General features: G+C 36.6%; 1 protein-coding gene across 7 annotated transcripts in view; it reads left to right on the top strand.

The window, feature by feature from the left end:
* Positions 1-14,875, top strand: part of Rnf138 (ring finger protein 138) — a 29,556-nt gene extending 14,681 nt beyond the window's left edge. For all 7 annotated transcript variants that reach the window (XM_070029374.1, XM_070029372.1, XM_070029373.1 and 4 more), the window contains 6 exons: positions 1,212-1,377; positions 2,921-3,036; positions 5,256-5,312; positions 7,312-7,420; positions 10,759-10,866; positions 12,677-14,875. In XM_070029374.1, the coding sequence (XP_069885475.1) occupies positions 1,212-1,377; positions 2,921-3,036; positions 5,256-5,312; positions 7,312-7,420; positions 10,759-10,866; positions 12,677-12,745 (625 nt within the window). In that variant the 3' untranslated portion in view covers positions 12,746-14,875. The remainder of the gene's footprint in view (positions 1-1,211; positions 1,378-2,920; positions 3,037-5,255; positions 5,313-7,311; positions 7,421-10,758; positions 10,867-12,676) is intronic.
* The last annotated feature ends 5,456 nt before the right edge of the window (positions 14,876-20,331 follow it).

Genomic DNA, 20,331 nt, shown 5'->3' with positions numbered 1-20,331 from the left:
AATGTAAAACATTTGAACTATAGAAAAAGTATAATTTTCCTTTCATTCCTGTTCTTGTCAGAAATATGCTTTTTTAAGAGGCTGGTTGATATTTTTATCCCCCTTTTGATGAATTTACAAATATACACATACTTTAAAGACTATAAATTAGATAGAGATGTACATAGTCTCCTATCTTAGTATAGATCTATTATGTACCTGGTCTTTTTTTTTTTTTTTTACATCCCTTCCCAGCCTCCCCCTCCCCCCTCAATCCCAATCCTTCTCCTTCTCCCTCCTTGCCCCCCCCCATGTACCTGGTCTTATATATCTGTATTTTCATATCATTCCAAAGAAAGCTAGTGTAGCATTATCATCATACAACATCTGACTGAAATAGCATTATGAGAGGCATTTCATTTGAATAAAACTGCCAAGTTTTATAGATCCACCAATATAACTTTATAGATAGGAAAATTGACAGAAATGGAGGAAGGAATTAACAGACTCATTATGGGATATTTAGATTTTGAAGGGATGGTGTCTCTTTTTTTTTTTTTTGGGTCCGGTTGTGGGGCCTGAACTCTGGGCCTGGGCACTGTCCCTCAGCTCTTCAGCTCAAGGCTAGCGCTCTACCACTTGAGCCACAGCACCACTTCCGGCTTTTTTTCTTTTTGCTTATGTGGTGCTGAGGAATCGAACCAAGGGCCTCTGGCATGCAAGGCAAGTGCTCTACCACGGAGCCACCTTCCCAGCCCAGGGATGGTGTCTTGAACCTAGGGCCTTACATATGCTGGGCAGGAGCTCCACCTATGATCTACACCCTAGACATAGTCATATTTTGTAGAGTAATACCTTGAAACACATCTCAGACATCTCTGCTTTATAAGGGCAGGAGATAGACATTCAATGTCCTTAGGTGTGATGCTTCGCATGAATACTAAATGGCAGAGCCAGCCCAAGTTGGTTACATGGTAATACTGAATTTTCCTACTATTTTATTAAAAGTTGTAAAGTGGACTTACATGTAGTTTTTCTTACTTTTGATGTAGTCTTATTCCTGATGAATTCATTTTTAAAATTTATTTTAAAATAAAATTTAAAAAAGTACATATGAATAGCTTGAATTACTTAGCATAAATACATATCCATAGTTACTTGTTTGTGTTTAATTATAGAAATGAAAAGGGTAAATTTTTCTGTAATTAATATGTCACAAATATTTGGTTCAGTTTCTGTAGAAAATGTTTCTTGACTGCAATGAGAGAAAGCGGAATACATTGTCCCCTGTGTCGTGGAAATGTGACTAGAAGAGAAAGAGCATGTCCGGAACGAGCCTTAGATCTTGAAAATATCATGAGGAAGTTTTCTGGCAGCTGCAGATGCTGTGCAAAACAGGTAGAGTAAATGTGACATAGCTCTTGAAGGTTCTAAGCTGAAACAATTTAATTTTTTTTTTTTTGGTAAGCTCTGGTTTGAAAAAAAGATGTCATTTTAAAAAAGAAAAAGAAAACGTATATTGAAAACAGACTGAAAGATAAAATCTGTAAATTTACCATAATTATTAGCATGACATTTTCTTCAAGGTAGTCATTCATTTATTACTTAGGGAATTAACCAAATGAACATTTACCTCATTTTATGGTTACAGACTCAACTCTTAAGTATTCTTTTGACAGTAGCATCATTATTGCAGCTTTATACGTAGAAATGTTTAGTTTGGCCAGAAGGATTTATGTAATCAAACAACTCTGTAGCTGTCCACTTACATATTTAAAAAATGACAAAATGTTTCGCAAAAGACCAGATGGGAGAATCAGGTGTAGGTAAGTAACTCTAGCTTTTATTCTATTTTGAGGAGTAAACTGGCAAGGCAAATTAGGTTTTGTGTAGATCCATATGTCTGGATTTATTAAAGATCTGTGTATGTGTGCCTGTGTGTGCTCACTCAAAATGGGCACCAGAACTGGGGCATGAAGTTAGAGCTTTGCACTCTTTTTTTGCCTCCACCCCCATGGCTGGTGCTCTACTGATCCAGGCCTCCACTTCTTTTTGCTAGCTAATTGGAGGTAAGAGTCTCTTGGATTTGTCTGCCAGGGCTGTCATTGACCCTTAATCCAGAGCTCAGCCTCCTGAATAGGAAGGATGATAGACATAAGCCCCAGGTACCCAGCTTATAGATACTTTTCCTTTCCTTTTCTTTCTTGTGTTGGTTGTGGGGCTTAAACTCTGGGCCTGGGTGCTTGAGCCACACTACCACTTCCATTTTCTGGTGGTTTATTGGAGATGAGTCTCATGGACTTTCCTGCCTGGGCCGGCTTTAAACTGTGATCCTCAAATCTCAGTCTCCTGAGCAGCTAGGATTGTAGGCATGAGCCACTAGTGGCCGGCTTGTAGACACTTCTAATAGCTAGTAGTTATTGAGCAAAACTTGTTGCTATTTTATATTTCATTCATTCAGATCTGCTTTTCTATGTCTTTGAGAAATGTGTTTCATAGGCAGTACAATGAAATGAAACTGGAAAGAAGTTTGAAATATTTTGGCTTTACTCTGTGAGAAACTGAAAAATATTCCACATATTAACCTGAGAACTTAATTTTGTATGTTCCTTTTATCTGCCATGTTAGTTAAAAAAAACACGCAGTAGCATAATGCAATCTCTTAGTCCTTAAAAAATATTAGTAGTAATATTTCAAGTGTGAAATTGTTAATATGTTTTTACAATGAATTTATGGAAGGTAGACTCTTCTCTACCCTTTGTGCATCTAATGGACAAAAGTACATTGCCTGTTTTGAGCTCCTACTTAAGAATTAAATAATTATTTTCTTGAAAGAAACCTTAAATGAAACATTTAGTTACCTATTTTTATCCTTTGTTGACATTATCTCAACCTTTTTCTATTTTAAATTAAAAACTACATTTTAATCAATAATTTACAGATTAAATTCTATCGAATGAGACATCATTACAAATCTTGTAAGAAATATCAGGATGAATATGGTGTTTCTTCTATCATTCCAAACTTTCAGATTTCTCAAGATTCTGTAGGGAACAGGTAAGCAACATTTATTTCTAAAAGCAACAATTTAATTATTAAAATGAAAATTATGAGTATATGATTTTTTTATGTGTATGACTCTTTTTTTAAAGTAAATGATCCCATCAGAACTATAGTTTTGCTTTCAAATGGCACACAGAAAATTGGAGAATAAACTTCATGATGTAGTTAAGCTTACACCATCTAAAATCATTTTAAGAATCTACCTTGAATATAAATTAGACTTAAGAACTGAAGGCTCTTTTTTTATCATTGATTTTGTATATCATTTGAAAACTAGAGGCACAATTCCTTTTAGTGAGGTATTTGAAAGCAGACTTTTTTTGTGCTAGTGCTGGGGCTTGAATTCAGTGCCTGGGCAATGTCCCTGAGTTTCATTTTATGAACTCAAGGCCAGCACTCTGGCCACAGTGCCACTTCCACAGCTTTTTCTGAGTGGACTTTACTGGCCCAAATGGCTTCAAACCTTGATCCTGAGATCTTACCTCCTGAGTAACTAGGACTGTAGGCGTGAACCACTAGCACCCAGCTGAAGTGGATTTTTTAATTGTTAAGAAATAGAGTTCTTTGAAATGTGGTATTAATTGAATCCTTAATTCTATTTTAGTCATAGTTTTTTTTTTTTTGCTTGTTTGTTTTTTGCCAGTCCTGGGGCTTGAACTCAGGGTCTGGGCATTGTCTTTGAGCTTCGTTTTTGCTCAAGGCTAGTACTCTACCACTTGAGAGCCACAGCACCACTTCTGGCTTTTTTTGCTTATGTGGTTTTGAAGACTACAAACCAGAGCCTCATGCATGCTGGGCAAACACTTTACCACTAAGCCACATTCCCTGTCATTTATTCTTTGTTTTTGAAAATTTGGTTTTGACTTAATTTATATCTTATCACAGATTTATGAATATTAAATATGCAAGGTATCACAGATTTATGTATATAAAATATGCAAGGGGAAGTGTATTTTGTCCAGAATAGCCAATATACATATATGTGATTTTAAAAAGTGACAAAATAAATACCCAGCTACCAACTAAAATAGATAAAGAAATAGGAGTCCCGGAAATCCTGCACATTTGAACCTTAAACTCACATAAACACTTTTCTCTCACTAGCATGATTATTCTCCTATTCTTTATACATTATCATCCATGCATGTACTCCTTAATAACTCATTAGTAGGCCTATGCACAACTGTTTGAAGCAAGGCAATTTTGCTACTATTATAGAAGCTCCTATGAAACAATATATTAAGCAGAGTCAGTAAGGTTTTATTTAAGTCACTTTTCATTACACAAGTGCTAATTTCAGTAATTTAGCCACTCTCTTTAACACTCTATATTAATCTTCTTGCATTAAGTTAATTGAAACTTTTTTTGTCAATTGTGGGGCTTGAACTCTGGGCCTGGGCGGTGTCCCTGAACTCTTCAGCTCAAGGCTAGTGCTTTGCCACTTGAGCCATAGCACCACTCCTGGTTTTCTGTTGGATTATTGGTGATAAAAGTCTCACAGACTTTCTTGCTGAGGTTGGCTTTGAACCATGATCCTCAGAACACAGCCTCCTGAGTAGCTAGGATTACAAGGCATGAGCCACCAGCACCCAGCTTAATTGAAACTGTTTTGGTGATCTTCAGTAATTTTTCTTGTTGCCTGATGTGCAAAAATCTTTGAGATTCTCAGTATACTTATTGTTATAAGAGTGAAGTTTTTCCTTCAGTTTACTCTTGTTATTCCTTCAATTCACTCTTGTTATTCCTTCACCTTTATAGCCTCTTTCCTCATTACCCCAAGCCATAATTATTTAGCTCCTGGACTTTTTCTTCTCTTTTAAAGACTCAGACCAAGTGTTAGTTACTCTGACCCCTAGAAATATACTTTTTACCCAAGTTAGATCCATAAACTTCATAGTTTGTTTTTTGGTATATCACCTTATCCAGAATGGCCTTCTTAGTCTCTTTTAAGTAGCTAGGATTACAGGAGCCATCAGCACCCAGCTAACTACATTCTTTAAAAGACATGAATATGAAACAATAAGCAGTCATATCTTAATATGTTTGAAAAGTAATTAATGCTGTGATTATTTCATAGTTCAAAGATACTTGAAGTTCAGACTTTTAAAACAAATTAGTCTTCATCACTAACAGTTCAAGTTAATGATCGTTAACACACTTTTAATGCACTTTAGTATTTGGGATATTAACATTGTTTCTTTGTGCCTCTTAAGTAACAGGAGTGAAACATCCACCTCTGATAACACAGAAACTTATCAAGAGAATTCAAGGTAAGCTTTTGAAAACAACCATTTTAGTAAATAAATATTATAGTATCAAATAATAATAGACACATTTTTCCTTTGTGTTCCTCGAGATTAAATCTAGGGCATTGTGCATGCTAGGCAGGTAGGCTCTTTACCACTGGTTCCCAATAAGGAGTGATTTTTTTCCCTTTATAACTATTTTGTTTGGAGAAAGTTTGTGTATTATATGCTTATGTGATCCTCTTTCCTCAGCATCTCAAGTGCTGGGACTGTATGTATGTACACTACAATGCCTGGATCAATGGAAGCCTTTAAGAAGTTTTTGTTTTTTTTTTTGTCCGGTAGTGGGGCCTGAATTCTGGGCCTGGGCGCTATCCCTCAGCTCTTCAGCTCAAGGCTAGCACTCTACCACTTGAGCCACAGCACCACTTCCGGTATTTTTCTTTTTGCTTATGTGGTGCTGAGAAATCGAACCCAGGGCCTCAGGCATGCAAGGCAAGCGCTCTACCACTGAGCCACCTTCCCAGCCCCGAAGCCTTTTTTTTTTTAATTGTTAAGGTACTCTACAGGGGGTTACAGTTACATTAGTAAGGCAATGAGTACATTTCCTGTTGAGCATTGTTACCCCTCTAGTTATATAATTTTTTATTATTATTTAAGTAGTTGTACAAAGATTTCAGTTTAACATGTTATTAACACAAAAAATGCTTTATGGTCCTAGATCCAAGGTTTCCACACTTTGGTGCACTTACAGGATATTTAGATTTGTGTGTGTGTGTGTGTGTGTGTGTGTGTGTGTGTGTGTGTGTGTGTGTGTGTTTATGTGTGTGTGTGTGTGTGTGTGTGTGTGTGTACTCTTCTGCTTGAGTTACACCTCCACTTCCAGCTTTTTGTGGTTTATTGAAGATAGAGTCTCTTAGTATTTGTCGGCCTAGGCAGGCTTCAAACTACAATTTTCAGATCTCCGCCTTCTGAATAGCTAGGATTACAGTTGTGTTCTACTGAAGACCCAGATGGATATTTAGAATTGTGAAGGAGCACATAGTAACAAATTTTCCTCTGAGGTGAATGATTATAAATAAGTTTGGAAGCCGGGCGCTGGTGGCTCACGCCTGTAATCCTAGCTACTCAGGAGGCTGAGATCTGAGGATTGCGGTTCAAAGCCAGCCCGGGCAGGAGAGACCGTGAGACTCCTATCTCCAATAAACCGCCAGAAAACAGGAAGTGGCGCTGTAGCTCAAGTGTAGAGCGCTCGCTTTGAGCTGAAGAGCTGAGGGATAGCGCCCAGGCCCATAGTTCAAGCCCCACGACCAACAAAAAAAAAAAAAAAAAAAAAAGTTTGGACTTTTTACTTAAAAGCAGCTAGAGTTTTTCTTTGCTTTTGGTTTTGTTTTTCTGTTTTTGCTGTTTGTTTTTGTGGAGATTGAAAGTGTTCAGATAGGGTCTCAATATGTAGTCCACATTGGCCTTTATTCCTTCTGACTCTGCCTACCAAGTACTAGAATTACAGAGGCATATTTCCATGTTCAGCCTATTTTTTTGTTTTGGGCTGGGCAAGTTCTGTGAGAAGACTGAACTGAAGCACTAATACTGTAAACTGAGGTTGTTTCCTGTTAGATGGTTTGCTGAAAACATTTTCAAATGAGAGACTCCTTTAATAGTCTACCAGAATTTTTAAAAAACAAACCAACAGTGATCGGTCAAAAAATACGAGAGCAGCTGGGTGCTGGTGGCTCACGCCTGTAATTCTAGCTAATCAGGAGGTTGAGATCTGAGAATTGCAGTTCAAAGCCAGCCCTGGCAGGAAAACCTGTGATACTCTTATCTCAAATAAACCACCAGAAAACCGGAAGTGGCTCTGTGGCTCACGTGGTAGAGTGCTGGCCTTGAGCTGAAGAGCTCAGGGACAGTACCCAGGCCTAGAGTTCAAGCCCCATGACTGACCAAAAAAAGAAGAAAGAGAGCATAATTTTTATGTTAATTATTTTGAATTAAGTATTCTTCATTTAAAATTGCTTTGTAGTTCTGGGCATCCTACCTTTAAGTGTCCCTTGTGTCAAGAGTCAAATTTTACAAGACAGCGTTTACTGGATCACTGTAACAGTAACCACCTATTTCAGATAGTTCCTGTGGTAAGTACATGTGTTTAGGACAGTCTTCTATTTAAGCATATTTATTTCACCACACACACACACACACACACACACACACACACACACACACACACACACACACACACACACACACACACACACACACACACACACACACACACACACACACACACACACACACACACACACACACACACACACACACACACACACACACACACACACACACACACACACACGGAAGGATGTTCATTTAAATTGGGATGGGGCATTATGAGTTGCTTTTCTGTCAACAAATGATTACTATGAAGCGAAATTTTAGTAATGTCTGCCATGAAAAAGAAGAAGCTTCGTGAGGTAATGTAGAATAGTCTAAAGAAGAGTAAAGCCATGAAAGATAAATGGGTGACTGGTTATTGAGCAGTGGTATAAGTTAATTCTGTTGGGTCCTTTCAGTTTTTTGCTATATATGATAGAGACAACTGTATCCAATCAGGTGGATATGATGCAAGTGAAAAATAATCATAAATAAAAATAAAGCAAGTAGTCATTTTTAATTGTGTCCTTGCAGAATCTTTTGTATGATGCATAAAGTTGAAAGGAGAAGAGTCATACTTTCTCTTTGATGCATATATACTTTTGTATGTATTAATATGGTACTGAAGCTCAAACTAGGCAATGATCTACCACTGATCTATATCCCCAGACCAATACACATCTTTCAGATGACATTTTGAGGGTGAGTTATAACATGATAAGGTCTTTTTGATGAATGACAAAGAGTTCCAACATTGTGTTAGTAGTCCTAGAAGAGTTTATTTTGAATGCAAGTCTCACAGATAAGTTATATATATATATATATATATATATATTTCCAAAACAGCCAGATTTGGCGTACACCTACAATCTTAACACTTGGGAGGAAGGGGCAAGAGGATCGTGAGTTCACAGTGAGACTGTCTCAAAAAAAGGAAAAAGAAAAAACAGGGCTGGAGATATAATTTAGTGGCAGAGAGCTTGCCTAGCAAATACAAGGCCCTAAGGTCCTAGGTTTAATTCCCAGCACTACCCCAGAAAAATAAAAGAAGAAAAAAAAAATCCCTTAACTCTGGGAGGCATGCCATTCCTTTTGCCTGCTAGAAGGGAAAGGATTGGTTTCCTTTATACAAATAGAGTATCCCAGGTGTTGGTGCCTCATGCCTATAGTCCAACTATTTAGAAGGCTGAGATCTGGGAAGAAAAATTGTCAGTGGTATCTTTGATTAGCCAGCAAAAAAGCCAGACTCAAAACATGGCTCAAGTATAGAATACCAGCTTTATGAAGGCTGAGTGAGAGCTCAAGACCCTGTGTTCAAGCCCTGGTACTGGCAAGAAAAACCCCAAACAGTGCTAAGTAAGATTCCAGGAAACTTCTCATATTTAAGAGATTTTACTTCGTTTTTGTTTTTTTTTAATTGGATTAAGAATTCATTTGTAAAATACTCAATATATCATTACTTTAGTTGTTACTATATTATTATAATTATTATAACTGGACTACAGTCTAGTTATTATAATTCCTTAAATATCATTTCAGTATATCATCCATATCCTCTTTTTAATTTTTGAGATAGGGTCTTACTTTGTTGTCCAGGCTGGCTTGGAATTCCATATATTCTAATCTGCCTTCAACTTGTTATCATTTTGCCTCCCAAGTGTTGGTATTACAACTATATACCAGTGCACTCAGCTCTCCTCTCCACTATTTAAGATGTACTTCATTTAAAACTTGAAGGACACAAGTTAAACTTTATAATTTATTTCCCTTTTACCTGGAAACGAAGCTAATATTATATAGATCAAACATGATTATATACTTTTTTTTTTTTTTTTGTCGGTCGTGGGGCTTGAACTCTGGGCCTGAGCGCTGTCCCTCAGCTCTTCAGCTCAAGGTGAGCACTCTACCACTTGAGCTACAGCGCCACTTCCGGTTTTCTGGTGGTTTATTGGAGATAGGAGTCTCACAGTCTCTCCTGCCCGGGCTGGCTTTGAACCGCGATCCTCAGATCTCAGCCTCCTGAGTAGCTAGGATTACAGGCGTGAGCCACCAGCGCTCGGCTACTTTTTTGTATTATAGGCAGTTAATGACAATTGTTCTTACAATTGATGTTAGGTGGAGTTTCTGTTCATTTGTATATTTGGATATTTAAGTGATAGAATATCCAAGTTCTCCTTTATTATATATTAGCATCATTTATCTAAAGCAATTTGGTTAGAAAGTGACGTAGTTATGAAAGTTGGCTTATAGAAATGATTTTTACATGTGAGCATACCTCAGACATAGTGTAAATTTTATTTCAGACCATTGCAATAAAGCAAATATTACAATGTGAGACACATAGCATTTTTATTTCTCAGTTCATACAAAAGTTATGTTTATATTTCATTGTACAATAGTACTATGTCTAAAAATTACATTCAGTGAATTTTTTTGCTAAAAATGTTAGCTAAGATATGGAACCAACCCAGATGCCCCTCAGTAGATGAATGGATCAAGAAAATGTGGTATACATACACAATGGAATTCTATGCCTCCATCAGAAAGAATGACATTGCCCCATTTGTTAGGAAATGGAAAGACTTGGAAAAAATTATATTAAGTGAATGAAGTAAGCCAGGTCCAAAGAAACATAGGTCCCATGGTTTCCCTTATTTGCAATAACTAGTATGTGTCTGAGGCAAGCAGAAATGGTCAGATAAGTTGATGTTAGGCCAAATGAACCCAAAATAAGGACTCAAATCATTTTTCTTTCTTGCTATTGTTTCTAACATATTTCATAAGATGATTTCTTTGTTCCTTGTATGTCCCTCCCCCCATGATATAACTCCTGTTTTCACTGTATTTGATGTTGGTATAATTTGTGGAGGGGAAGGGAAAAAAACAAATTGTCTAAATAGGGATACAAGTGGACCCATTGCACCAATGAACAAGACATTATGTTAAAAAACGAACTTTACAACTTTGGTGCGGGGGATGGGTGGGGAGATGGGAAGGGATGGGGAAGGGGAAACAAAGAAGGAGGCAACAATGCTTGATAAGAAATGTACTCATTCCTTGCTCATGTAATTGTAACCCCTCTGTACAGTATTTTCACAATAAAAAAGTGTTAATGATAATTTGAGTACTTAGAAAAATGGTGCCAATAGACTTACTTGAACAGGGTTACTACAAATCTTCAGAATGCAATAAAGCAAAGAACAACAGAGATATTCCTGGTGTTTTTAATAACATAAGTTTGTGTTTTATTACTCTCAATAATTATACAGTGTTTGATTATTCTCATTGTTTTTTATTTAAAACAATCTGTTTCCCATAGACATGTCCTATCTGTGTATCTCTTCCTTGGGGAGATCCTAGCCAGATTACTAGAAATTTTGTTAGTCATCTAAATCAAAGACATCAGTTTGACTATGGAGAATTTGTGGTAAGTGAATTCTTGAAGATTAAGAAAATACTATTTTCATGTTCAAGTTAAACTAATTTTGTAATCTAGATTTGAGTTTTGAGACAAGCTTTTTATATCAGAGTGGTTGGATGTAGAGCAACTTCTTGGGTGTTTAGTAGTAATATTGGTGAACTTTATTTTGTTTCACTTAAGTTTATTAAATTTTTTTATTACTAAGTTGTACAAAGAGGTTTCAATTCCATGAATCGGGTTATGAGTATATTTAGTCTTGATCAGTATCAATCCTTTTTATCACTTTGTTCTATTTCCTCTTCTCCCATCCCTACCCTCATGGTAAATTTTATTTTATAGACCATGGTCAAAGTTGATTTATGTTGAGAGTTAATAAAGGGGTAAAGCCCCAGATTAACAAAATGATAATTTCTATCAGACTATCTAGAATTAAGGAATTATTAAACCTACTTAAAAGTAAAATAGTAACAACATATAAAGGGGATTGTATTCGTTTACCTTCAGGTATTTGGCATTTTTTTTCTAGAGAAGACTTAATAAATTACCTATTAAATGAGGATAGTAGGAGATAGATAGTAGGAGATACATTTCTTTTTAATAAAGGAACTTTATTAAATCAGACAAAGCCAGGTTGTGAATGAGGGAAGTTAACAGTATGTAAAAAAGGTTCAATCAAAGCAAAAATGGCATCAGTTTCTACTTCTTGAATGTGTCTTAGTAACTCTTTTTTAGAAAGCTAGACAATGATATTTTGTTAATTTTTAAATTTCATTTTATTCCATTTTTGTTAACTCATAGCTTATTTAATTGAGTAGTTCTTCGAGGCTTGGCTTGTAATCCTAACACTAGGTAGGCTGAGGCAGGAGGATTGTGAGTTGGAGGCTGGGGGTATGGGGAGAGGAGAGAATAAAAAACAGAAAGGAAAATAGAAACCTTGCTTGAAAGAAAAAAAAAAAAACATCCTGACAAAGGCTGGCTGATACTTGTTTTTCTAGTTTAGGTAATCACAGGTTTACAGGTTTATACAATTCCCACAATAGCATGAATAAAATTTATATTTTTCTCTGCTTTCAGATGTTGAAATTGTATTATTCTTGATACATTTTAAAGGTGTTTTTTGCAATTTGCACATCTCTTTCAAATCAATTTAAATGTATATGAGATTCATGTGTATTTCAGTAATTTTATATAGTAACTATAGATTCTTACTACATTTTCATTATATCAGAAGAATCTGGAAGGTTATTTTTGGAAAAATGGAAATACATTTTGTCAGGTAATTTTGATCTGTCAGATTGTTTTATCTTGCCATAGAAAACTAAATTTTAATCATTCAGAGTACGAATTTTAATCATTCAGAGTTGTCAGTTGAAAGACTTAATATATTTTAAAGCAAATCTATTGGTCATAAAACTTAGAGTAAATAGTATGTTTTTTTGTTTTTGTTTTTGTTTTTGGTCGGTTATGGAGCTTGAATTCTGGGCCGGGGCTCTGTCCCTCAGCTCTTCAGCTCAAGGTTAGCATTCTACCACTTGAGTCACAGCATCACTTCTGGTTTTCTGGTGGTTACGGAGATAAGAGTATCACAGACTTTGCTGCCTGGGCTGGCTTTGAACTGTGATCCTCAGATCTCAGCCTTCTGAGTAGCTAGGATTATAGGCGTGAGCCACTGGCACCTATCTTGGTCTTATGTTTTAAAGGATACTCTATATTATACATAAACTTTCCTGATAATATGTATCATATATGATGTGTTGGGCAAAATATATTAATAGTGAACTATTTTCTTGTTGACATGTTATTTCTTTTTTAAAAGAATCTTCAGCTAGATGAGGAAACCCAGTATCAAACTGCTGTGGAAGAATCTTTTCAAGTAAACATCTGAAATCTATAGACATCTCTGCATCTTTGTACCTGCAAGTGCCATCTTTAAGGGGAAAACTACATGAAGTCAACATTTCAGTAACTTGATGTGTATATTAATAAAGTAATTCAGTCTATTGTTTCAGTTTTTAATTGAAAAAAGTGGCCACCTTAAAACTTCATCTTCTTGACAAGAAACAAAAGTTAAAGATAGCTTAGAAGTATAAAAAGGATTATATTTCACTAATGTGAAAAGGGAATCCCTGTTTTATGTTTTTTTATATTATATATTCTAGAACTTTTTATTATGTTGCTTTTAAATTTTGGTGAAGTTCTTCCTATTTACTATTTTCTATATGCAGTAGTAGATTCTAAAATTTGTGATTGCTATAAACCTAACAAATCTGAGCCAGTCGTCAGAGTTGCAGAATGGAAACTTGAAGCGTTAAGTAGATTAATCCAAAGGAAATTTTTTAAAATGCAGATTCTAGCTGAAGAATTCAAATATAAACAAATTGTATTTATATAGCACTTAGTAATTTTTGAAGACTAGTGATATTTCTCCCAATTTTATCTCTGAGAGCTCATTGTAAGGCTATTTTCTTTTTGTTATAGATGGAAATATCAAGAGAAAATTTTCTTTCATGCACAGTTGAAATATCAGTCTCATGTGACAAGATATACTAAGCTATATAATTTTTGGCCTCAGACCTTTCAATAGTCATTATCCTCATTAGCTAAAATTAAACTTACTAGAAACAAAATTGTTGATACTGTATTCTGCAAATACATTTAAGTTTAATACACACACATGTAACTTTGCATGCAGTTTTTCAGGTTGTATACAGAATTTCTATTAAGGGTTTTAAAATGGACTAACAGTATAGGTTTGAAGTATTTATCTGATTTGATTAAATTTTGTATGTCACCAAATTTTTAAAAAACTTAAGATTTTGAGTGGTATAGTTGGCTGCTATTACATCTTAAAAATTAAGTTTACACATACAAATACTTGCTTATCTATGGTGCTCATTTGTTACTCTCAAAAATAATGTGTGACTGATGTAGTGAGATAGATTTTGCCAGCCACTGTTTCACTACTTTAAAGTCAAAACTAGGTTTGTTCTTAGTATTCAGTAACAGGAATTATAATGTATCTTGTAGGTGGGTCAAATCACAGGATAAAAGATGAAGAATGGTTTTGCAGACATTCCATGTTAATATACAATGTTTATGCTTTCTTTAAACACAAAATCTCCAAAGTAGTTTGCTGCTAATATATACATATATTGTATAAAAAGGTATATTTTGGTTTCCTTAAAACCCTTGTTGACTTTTCTACAGTGAACATTTTTTTACTTGATTTAATAAAAACGTTAATTTTGGAAGTGGAGTTTTGTAAAAATGCTTTTAGTCAAACAGTTATGACTTTATTTATAGATTGTAATACAGTCACACACAAAAAGCCATACATCTTACTGCCTTTGTTCTGCATTCTAAGAATGGAGTTTATTGTGTGGCTCAGCATTTTCTCTGTGTTACATGATTGTAACTTTAAAAATGGTTGTATAATGAACTCTTTTTCAAAAGAGACTTCTGACAGTTTTTTCCAGTTCAAAGCAATAATTTTAGTAGATTCTTTCAACGTTTATAATGTGTTGAGTATGTCAATTTAAATGATTCTGGGCTTTGCAAACTTCTTAAAAGGAAAATTGTAGTAGAGATCACCTTGTGTTTTGAAGTTTTGTGGATAACAAATATTAGTAGACTTTTGTGTGTGTGTGTGTCTTACATAGATTTTTTTCATAAGGAAAATAGTGACTTTTTCCCTACTTTTCTCTGGGACCACCTCAGTATGGAAATAATTGTTTAAAAAAAAAAACTCCCCTTTTTATGTCAGTGGATTGGGAACAGGGACAGGCTTTGCAGTTTTATTCATGGAAATTAAATTCATGGAACAAAGGTTCTTATTTTAATATTGCTAATAGCTGAGTCAGGATAAAGGAGGAAAGCTGTATTAGTACTCTGATAGCTAAATTTCATAATATCGTTTAGAAAGCTATTCTCTCAACAAATTACAGTTTATGTTGTTAAAGAGTCTTATTTGAGATGTATTGCTTTATTTTTCAATTAAAAGTGGTTTTCTCCTAGATGTGTGTCTAAAGTTTTGTCTAGAGGCATATATACAATTTAACTCTTAATACTGAAAGACACTTTAATATTGAAAAGATATCTTTTGTACTTTAAAAGGTAGATAGGTGAAAGCTACCACATGCTTATATTACTATTTGTTGTTGTTTTGTGTTGGTCATGGGGCTTGAACTCTGGGCCTGGGCGCTGTCCTTCAGCTCAAGGCCAGCACTCTACCACTTGAGTGACAACACCACATCCATTTTTCTGGTGATTATTGGAGAAGAGTCTCATGGGACTTTCCTGCCTGGGCTGGTTTTGAACTGTGATCCTCAGATCTCAGCCTCCTAGGATTACAGGTGTGAGCCACTGGTGCCCAGCTTGTTATATATTTTTTCATAACCTGTTTTCAAATCTGTTTCAGATATTAAACATTATAAAGCTCTTCTATAAAGTGTTTTGGCAGCAAGATTTTAAGACCTGTTAAGCAAAAAGTTAATTGGTTAATAAACACCTTATGTAGAAAAATTGCCCTTTTTAAGTAGGAGTATCTTAGGCTTCAAGAGTATTGCCAAATACATCATCCTAACTTATTGAGCTTCTTGGTTAAGCATATGTAACAAGATTTAGAAGAGGAACAGGGACTGGGGGAAGTAGATATTACAACTCACATCCATGCTCTAGCCTAATAGCAGTTGTCCTGTCTTGGGATTTAAAAAGGGCAATCACTGCACTACTGGCCACTGAGCTCAGACTATCTTAGAATTAGCTGTATAACAAGTATTCTTTCTTTTGGTAGTTGGGACTGAATTCAGAACCTTGCCTGTGGTAATAAGCATGTGCTATACTGATATGCTATACATTCCAGTTCCTGTATAACAGGGTTCAGAAGAGTACAATAATGGAAAGGACTTGGTGATGGTGCATGCCTGTAATCCCATCCCTAAGAAGGTTGAGACTGTTTGAAGCCAGCCTGAGGTAATAGAGTGAGACTCCGGAAGGAGGACATGAATCAAGATGCATTATGTGCATAAACTAATGTGTTGAATTGAAATCCCTTTGTACAACTACATAAAGATAATAAAATTAAGAAGAAACCAAGAACTACACAGTTGATTTTTCTTTATGGATCACTTTATCCATATATCTATATATATATATCACTATATCTAGATTTAGATTATTTTTGAAAAACAAAACATTCCTACTGTGAAATATGGAGATCTGTTTGGGGGAAATAAGTTTTTTCCTGATTTTTTTTATTACAATACCATAAAACAACCAAATCTTGTTAAGTTGAACTTACTAGGGAAAGCTATTATGAAATATATTAAGTATGTAATAATGCTGTATACACACATATATGTGGAAAGAGATACAGGGTTTCATTAAGTAGTTCATGCTGACCTAGGTTCCACCACCCATGTGCTGGAAGTACAGGCGTGAACCAATCCATACATGCAGCATGAACAGTAATTTTTAATTTTGTTATTTTTGTCTCCATTTCCTGGAGTTCATGTCAATAAATATATGATCAGAGGCATGTAGGCATTGTGCACTGAACAGTATATTTTAAATTGTATTTTTTCTTTCTCAGTGATTTGTATCCTATAATAAACTTTCAAACTTGGTATTTATGAGTAAGATTAATGAACATCACAACTGTTGACAGTCACTACTCATAAACATTAGGCTTAGTTCTTAAAATTCTTAAGCTGGATGCCAGTGGCATATGCCTGTAACTAGTCAGGAGGCTGAGCTCTGAGGATCACAGTTCAAAGCTAGACCAGGCAGAAAGGTCATACGACTTTTATCTCCACTTAACTACCAAATTGTGGGAAGTGGAGGTGTGGCTCCAAGTGATAGAGCAGTAGCCTTGAGCATAAAAGTGCAGAGACAGCTTTCAGGCCCTGAGTTCAAGCCCCAGGGCTGACACATAAAATATTCTTAAGTAGGTTTTATAAAGTTCCTTCAATCTCCCTAAGCCCTCGAGGCTAGCATTCTTATCACTTGAGTCACAGCTCTACTGTGGGTGGTTAATTGAAGTCTCAGACTTTCTGACTACTGACCAGGCTGGCTTCAAAATTTGATTCTCAGATATCAGTCTCCTGAGTAGCTAGGATAACAGGTGCAAGCCACCAATGCATACATTACTTGTACAAAGGTGTTTCATTGTGATTTTTTCCCCATGCATGCATTAGTATACTTTGATTAAATTCAGTCCCACTTACCCCTTCATACATTCACTTTAAAATGTAATAGTGCCTTTGGTGCACTTACTTAAATCTTAGCACTTTTTGCTTTCTTTGTTTTGATCATTATTTCCCCATGTGGCCATTTTTTCAGTCACAGGGTACAAGTCCAAGGCTACATTGATCCATTTAAGCAATATTAAATCATTTGTGGCAGTGTAATATTAGATCTGGCAGTGGCTCAAGTGGTAGAATGCCTGTTAAGTACAAAGCAAACCCCAGGGCAATCACAAAAATAATTAAAAATCACTTGTGAAAGATGCAGTGAAATACTGAGGATTCAAGAATTTTTAGGGATGTGGTCCCCACAGGATTTTAAGTTTGTGGCTAGATTGGGCTCTGTAACTACACCTTATCTCAAAGGAGTGGGGGGTGTGGGGCAGCGGGGAGGGGACCGGAGAAGGTAGATCTATTGAACAAAAATTTTGGGGGAGGTCGGTTGAGGGGCATGAACTCTGGGCCTGGACGCTGCCACTGAGCACTTCAGCTCAAGGCTAGCACTCTACCACTTGAGCCACAACATCACTTCTTGCTTTTTCTCTTCCTTCCCTCCCTCCCTCCCTTTCTTTCATTTTTTTGGGCTTTTTTTTTGGGGGGGGGTCAGTCATGTGGCTTGAACTCTGGACCTGAGCACTGCCCCTCAGCTCTTTAGCTCAAGGTGAGTGCTGTACCACTTGAGCCACAGTGTCACTTCCAGTTTTCTGGTGGTTAATTGGAGATGAGTCTCACAGACGTTCCTCCCCAGGCTGGCTTTGAACTGTAATACTCAAATCTCACTCAGCCTCCTTAGTAGCTAGGATTACAGGTGTGAGCCACCCGTGCCCGGCCTGGCTTTTCTTACTGTACAGAACTTAAGAGCAGTTAAAAAGGCTGAATGTGAACTACAGGACACTGATAAAATCAGATGAGTTGTAGCCATTCAGTATTAAGGAAGGACGTTTCAGCTCTATGGGCAGTAATGATGTACTATGTTGAAAATGCAGACAGCAATATGAGCAGTTGGTGCCCAGATCAAGAAAGGTCATACCTGGAATCCTATGAAACTCTTTGTTCATTTTTCCAGTCCCAGCTCACCACTGTCTGTAACTTCTTGTGCTAAATGTTTTTGTCTACTTTTTATACTTAAGTAAATAGAAGCACCCAGTAAATATTTTATCTTGGCTACTTTTGATTTACATTGTTTTGAGATTTTTTTTTTGTATTAGATTTTTCTTTAAGTCTTTTTACTTCACTCAAGGCTGATACTCTACCACTTGAGCCACACCTTCACTCTGGCTTTTTGCTGGTTAATTGGAGATAAGCATCTTGGGTATGTCTACCTGGGCTGGCTCTGGAACTTAGATTCTTAGATCTCAGCCACTTCAGTGGCTAGGATTACAGATGTGAGCTGCCACCACTGGCTAGTAACATCTTTTGTTCAGAATAGGAAAGCTAATTAATCTTAAAGTTATACTTGAGATTTGTATTGCAAAAACAATTTGTGTTGTATTGGCCCTGGGGTTGCCACATGTAGGCGAAAGTTGGTTGGTCTTCTTTCCTGTGTAGTAACTATGAAAAGGCAGGTGAGGAGTCTAGCCAAATGTTTTTTTTTTTTTCTTGCATTTCCCTGACCTTACCATCAGCCATGTTTCAGATATTCTCAAGGCATTTTGGTGTGTGTGTGTGTGTGTGTGTGTGTGTGTGTGTGTGTGTGTGTGTGTGTGTGTGTGTGTGTGTGTGTGTGTGTGTGTGTGTGTGTGTGTGTGTGTGTGTGTGTGTGACTGTTAGCCATGTTTCAGATATTCTCAAGGCATTTTGGTGTGTGTGTGTGTGTGTGTGTGTGTGTGTGTGTGTGTGTGTGTGTGTGTGTGTGTGTGTGTGTGTGTGTGTGTGTGTGTGTGTGTGTGTGACTGTTAGCCTGGGCTGGCTTTGAATTTGCTGAGGTATGAGAATCTAATAACTATCTAAGGACTGTTTTCTGCAATAAAGTTCAGTACTACTATAGAAACTAAAGTGAATGCAACAGATAAAAGGGGAAAGAGATGAGATTTGTTTTGATGATCCACAGGTTAATGCTTGTGTGGTTTTGGACAACATTCTTAGTGTATGGTTTGTGAGGATTGAAAGAATTAATATACAAAATGCTTGGGTTTGAATCTGCTTTCTTTATGGTTACACAATACCATTTTGCCTACTGCTTTTTATATGTGACAGGCCCTGCTTCAGTTTTTATAAAAGTTTATTGGGAATGTTGGAAATTCTTTTTTGTTTTTTGTTTTGTTTGTTTGTTTTGTTTTTTTGTCGGCCATGAGGCTTGAACTCTGGGCCTGGGAGCTGTCCCTGAGCTCAAGGGGAGCGCTTTACCACTTATGCCACTTCCGGTACTACTTCCGGCTTTCTAGTGGTTAATTGGAGGTAAGAGTCTCATGGACTTTCCTGTCCAGGCTGGCTTTGAACTGCAATCCTCAAATCTTAGCCTCCTGAGTAGCTAGGATTACAGGTGTGAGCCCATCATGCCCGGCTGGAAGTTTTTTTCTTGCCTTTTAAGACAACAAAACCTAAATGGTTATTAGTTGCTATACTGTTGTTCCAGCTTTTGTAGGTAGATCTGAGATATTGAAAATTAGTGCTTTTGGAAAACTAAGCAAGATAGAAGAAGCACCTGATGCCTTGTTTGTTTGGTTAGTGACACATTGCTTATCTGTGCCAAGAGGAGTTTGGAGTTAGGAAAGTTGCAGAAAGCAGACAGCAAGGCTGCTTAGAGCACATATATCTATATATGTATATGCCACAAGGTGGCAGTCTATGTCTATACCCATAGAGTCTTTGGAGATAGCAGCTTGGAACAGGTCCAAGGAGAACAGGAAGCCAGGTATATTGGGGCCAAGAGAACTGGGAAGGGAGAAGGACTGATTTGCAATGTCTACTGCACATATCTTCACAATTGTGTTTTACATGTGAAACAGGGCAGGTGCACACATGCAGAGTCAAGTTTCATCCAATGCACAATTCATGAGTCTTGCTCTCAAGAAACATTAGCCCCAGAGTGGTCTGCTATATAGGAATGGCTGGTTGCTTCCTATGGTCACTCCCCCCTCCCCCCCCAGTATGCTTTCATAGACCAGTTAAGGACTTACCAAGGGTAATTTTATTTGCTTGTCACCCTACACATTCACCTTAGAATCTCACCCTCCTACAAATTTCTACTCGATTTCACTTATTAAAAGACATGTATAGGGCTGGGAAG

This window comes from Dipodomys merriami, unplaced genomic scaffold (assembly GCF_024711535.1).
Source record: "Dipodomys merriami isolate MVZ:Mamm:240054 unplaced genomic scaffold, mDipMer1.0.p SCAF_2, whole genome shotgun sequence".
In the NCBI taxonomy this organism is placed as follows: Eukaryota; Metazoa; Chordata; class Mammalia; order Rodentia; family Heteromyidae; genus Dipodomys; species Dipodomys merriami.
The sequence above is the reverse complement of the archived record's forward strand: the minus strand, read 5'-3'. Positions and strand labels throughout refer to the sequence as shown.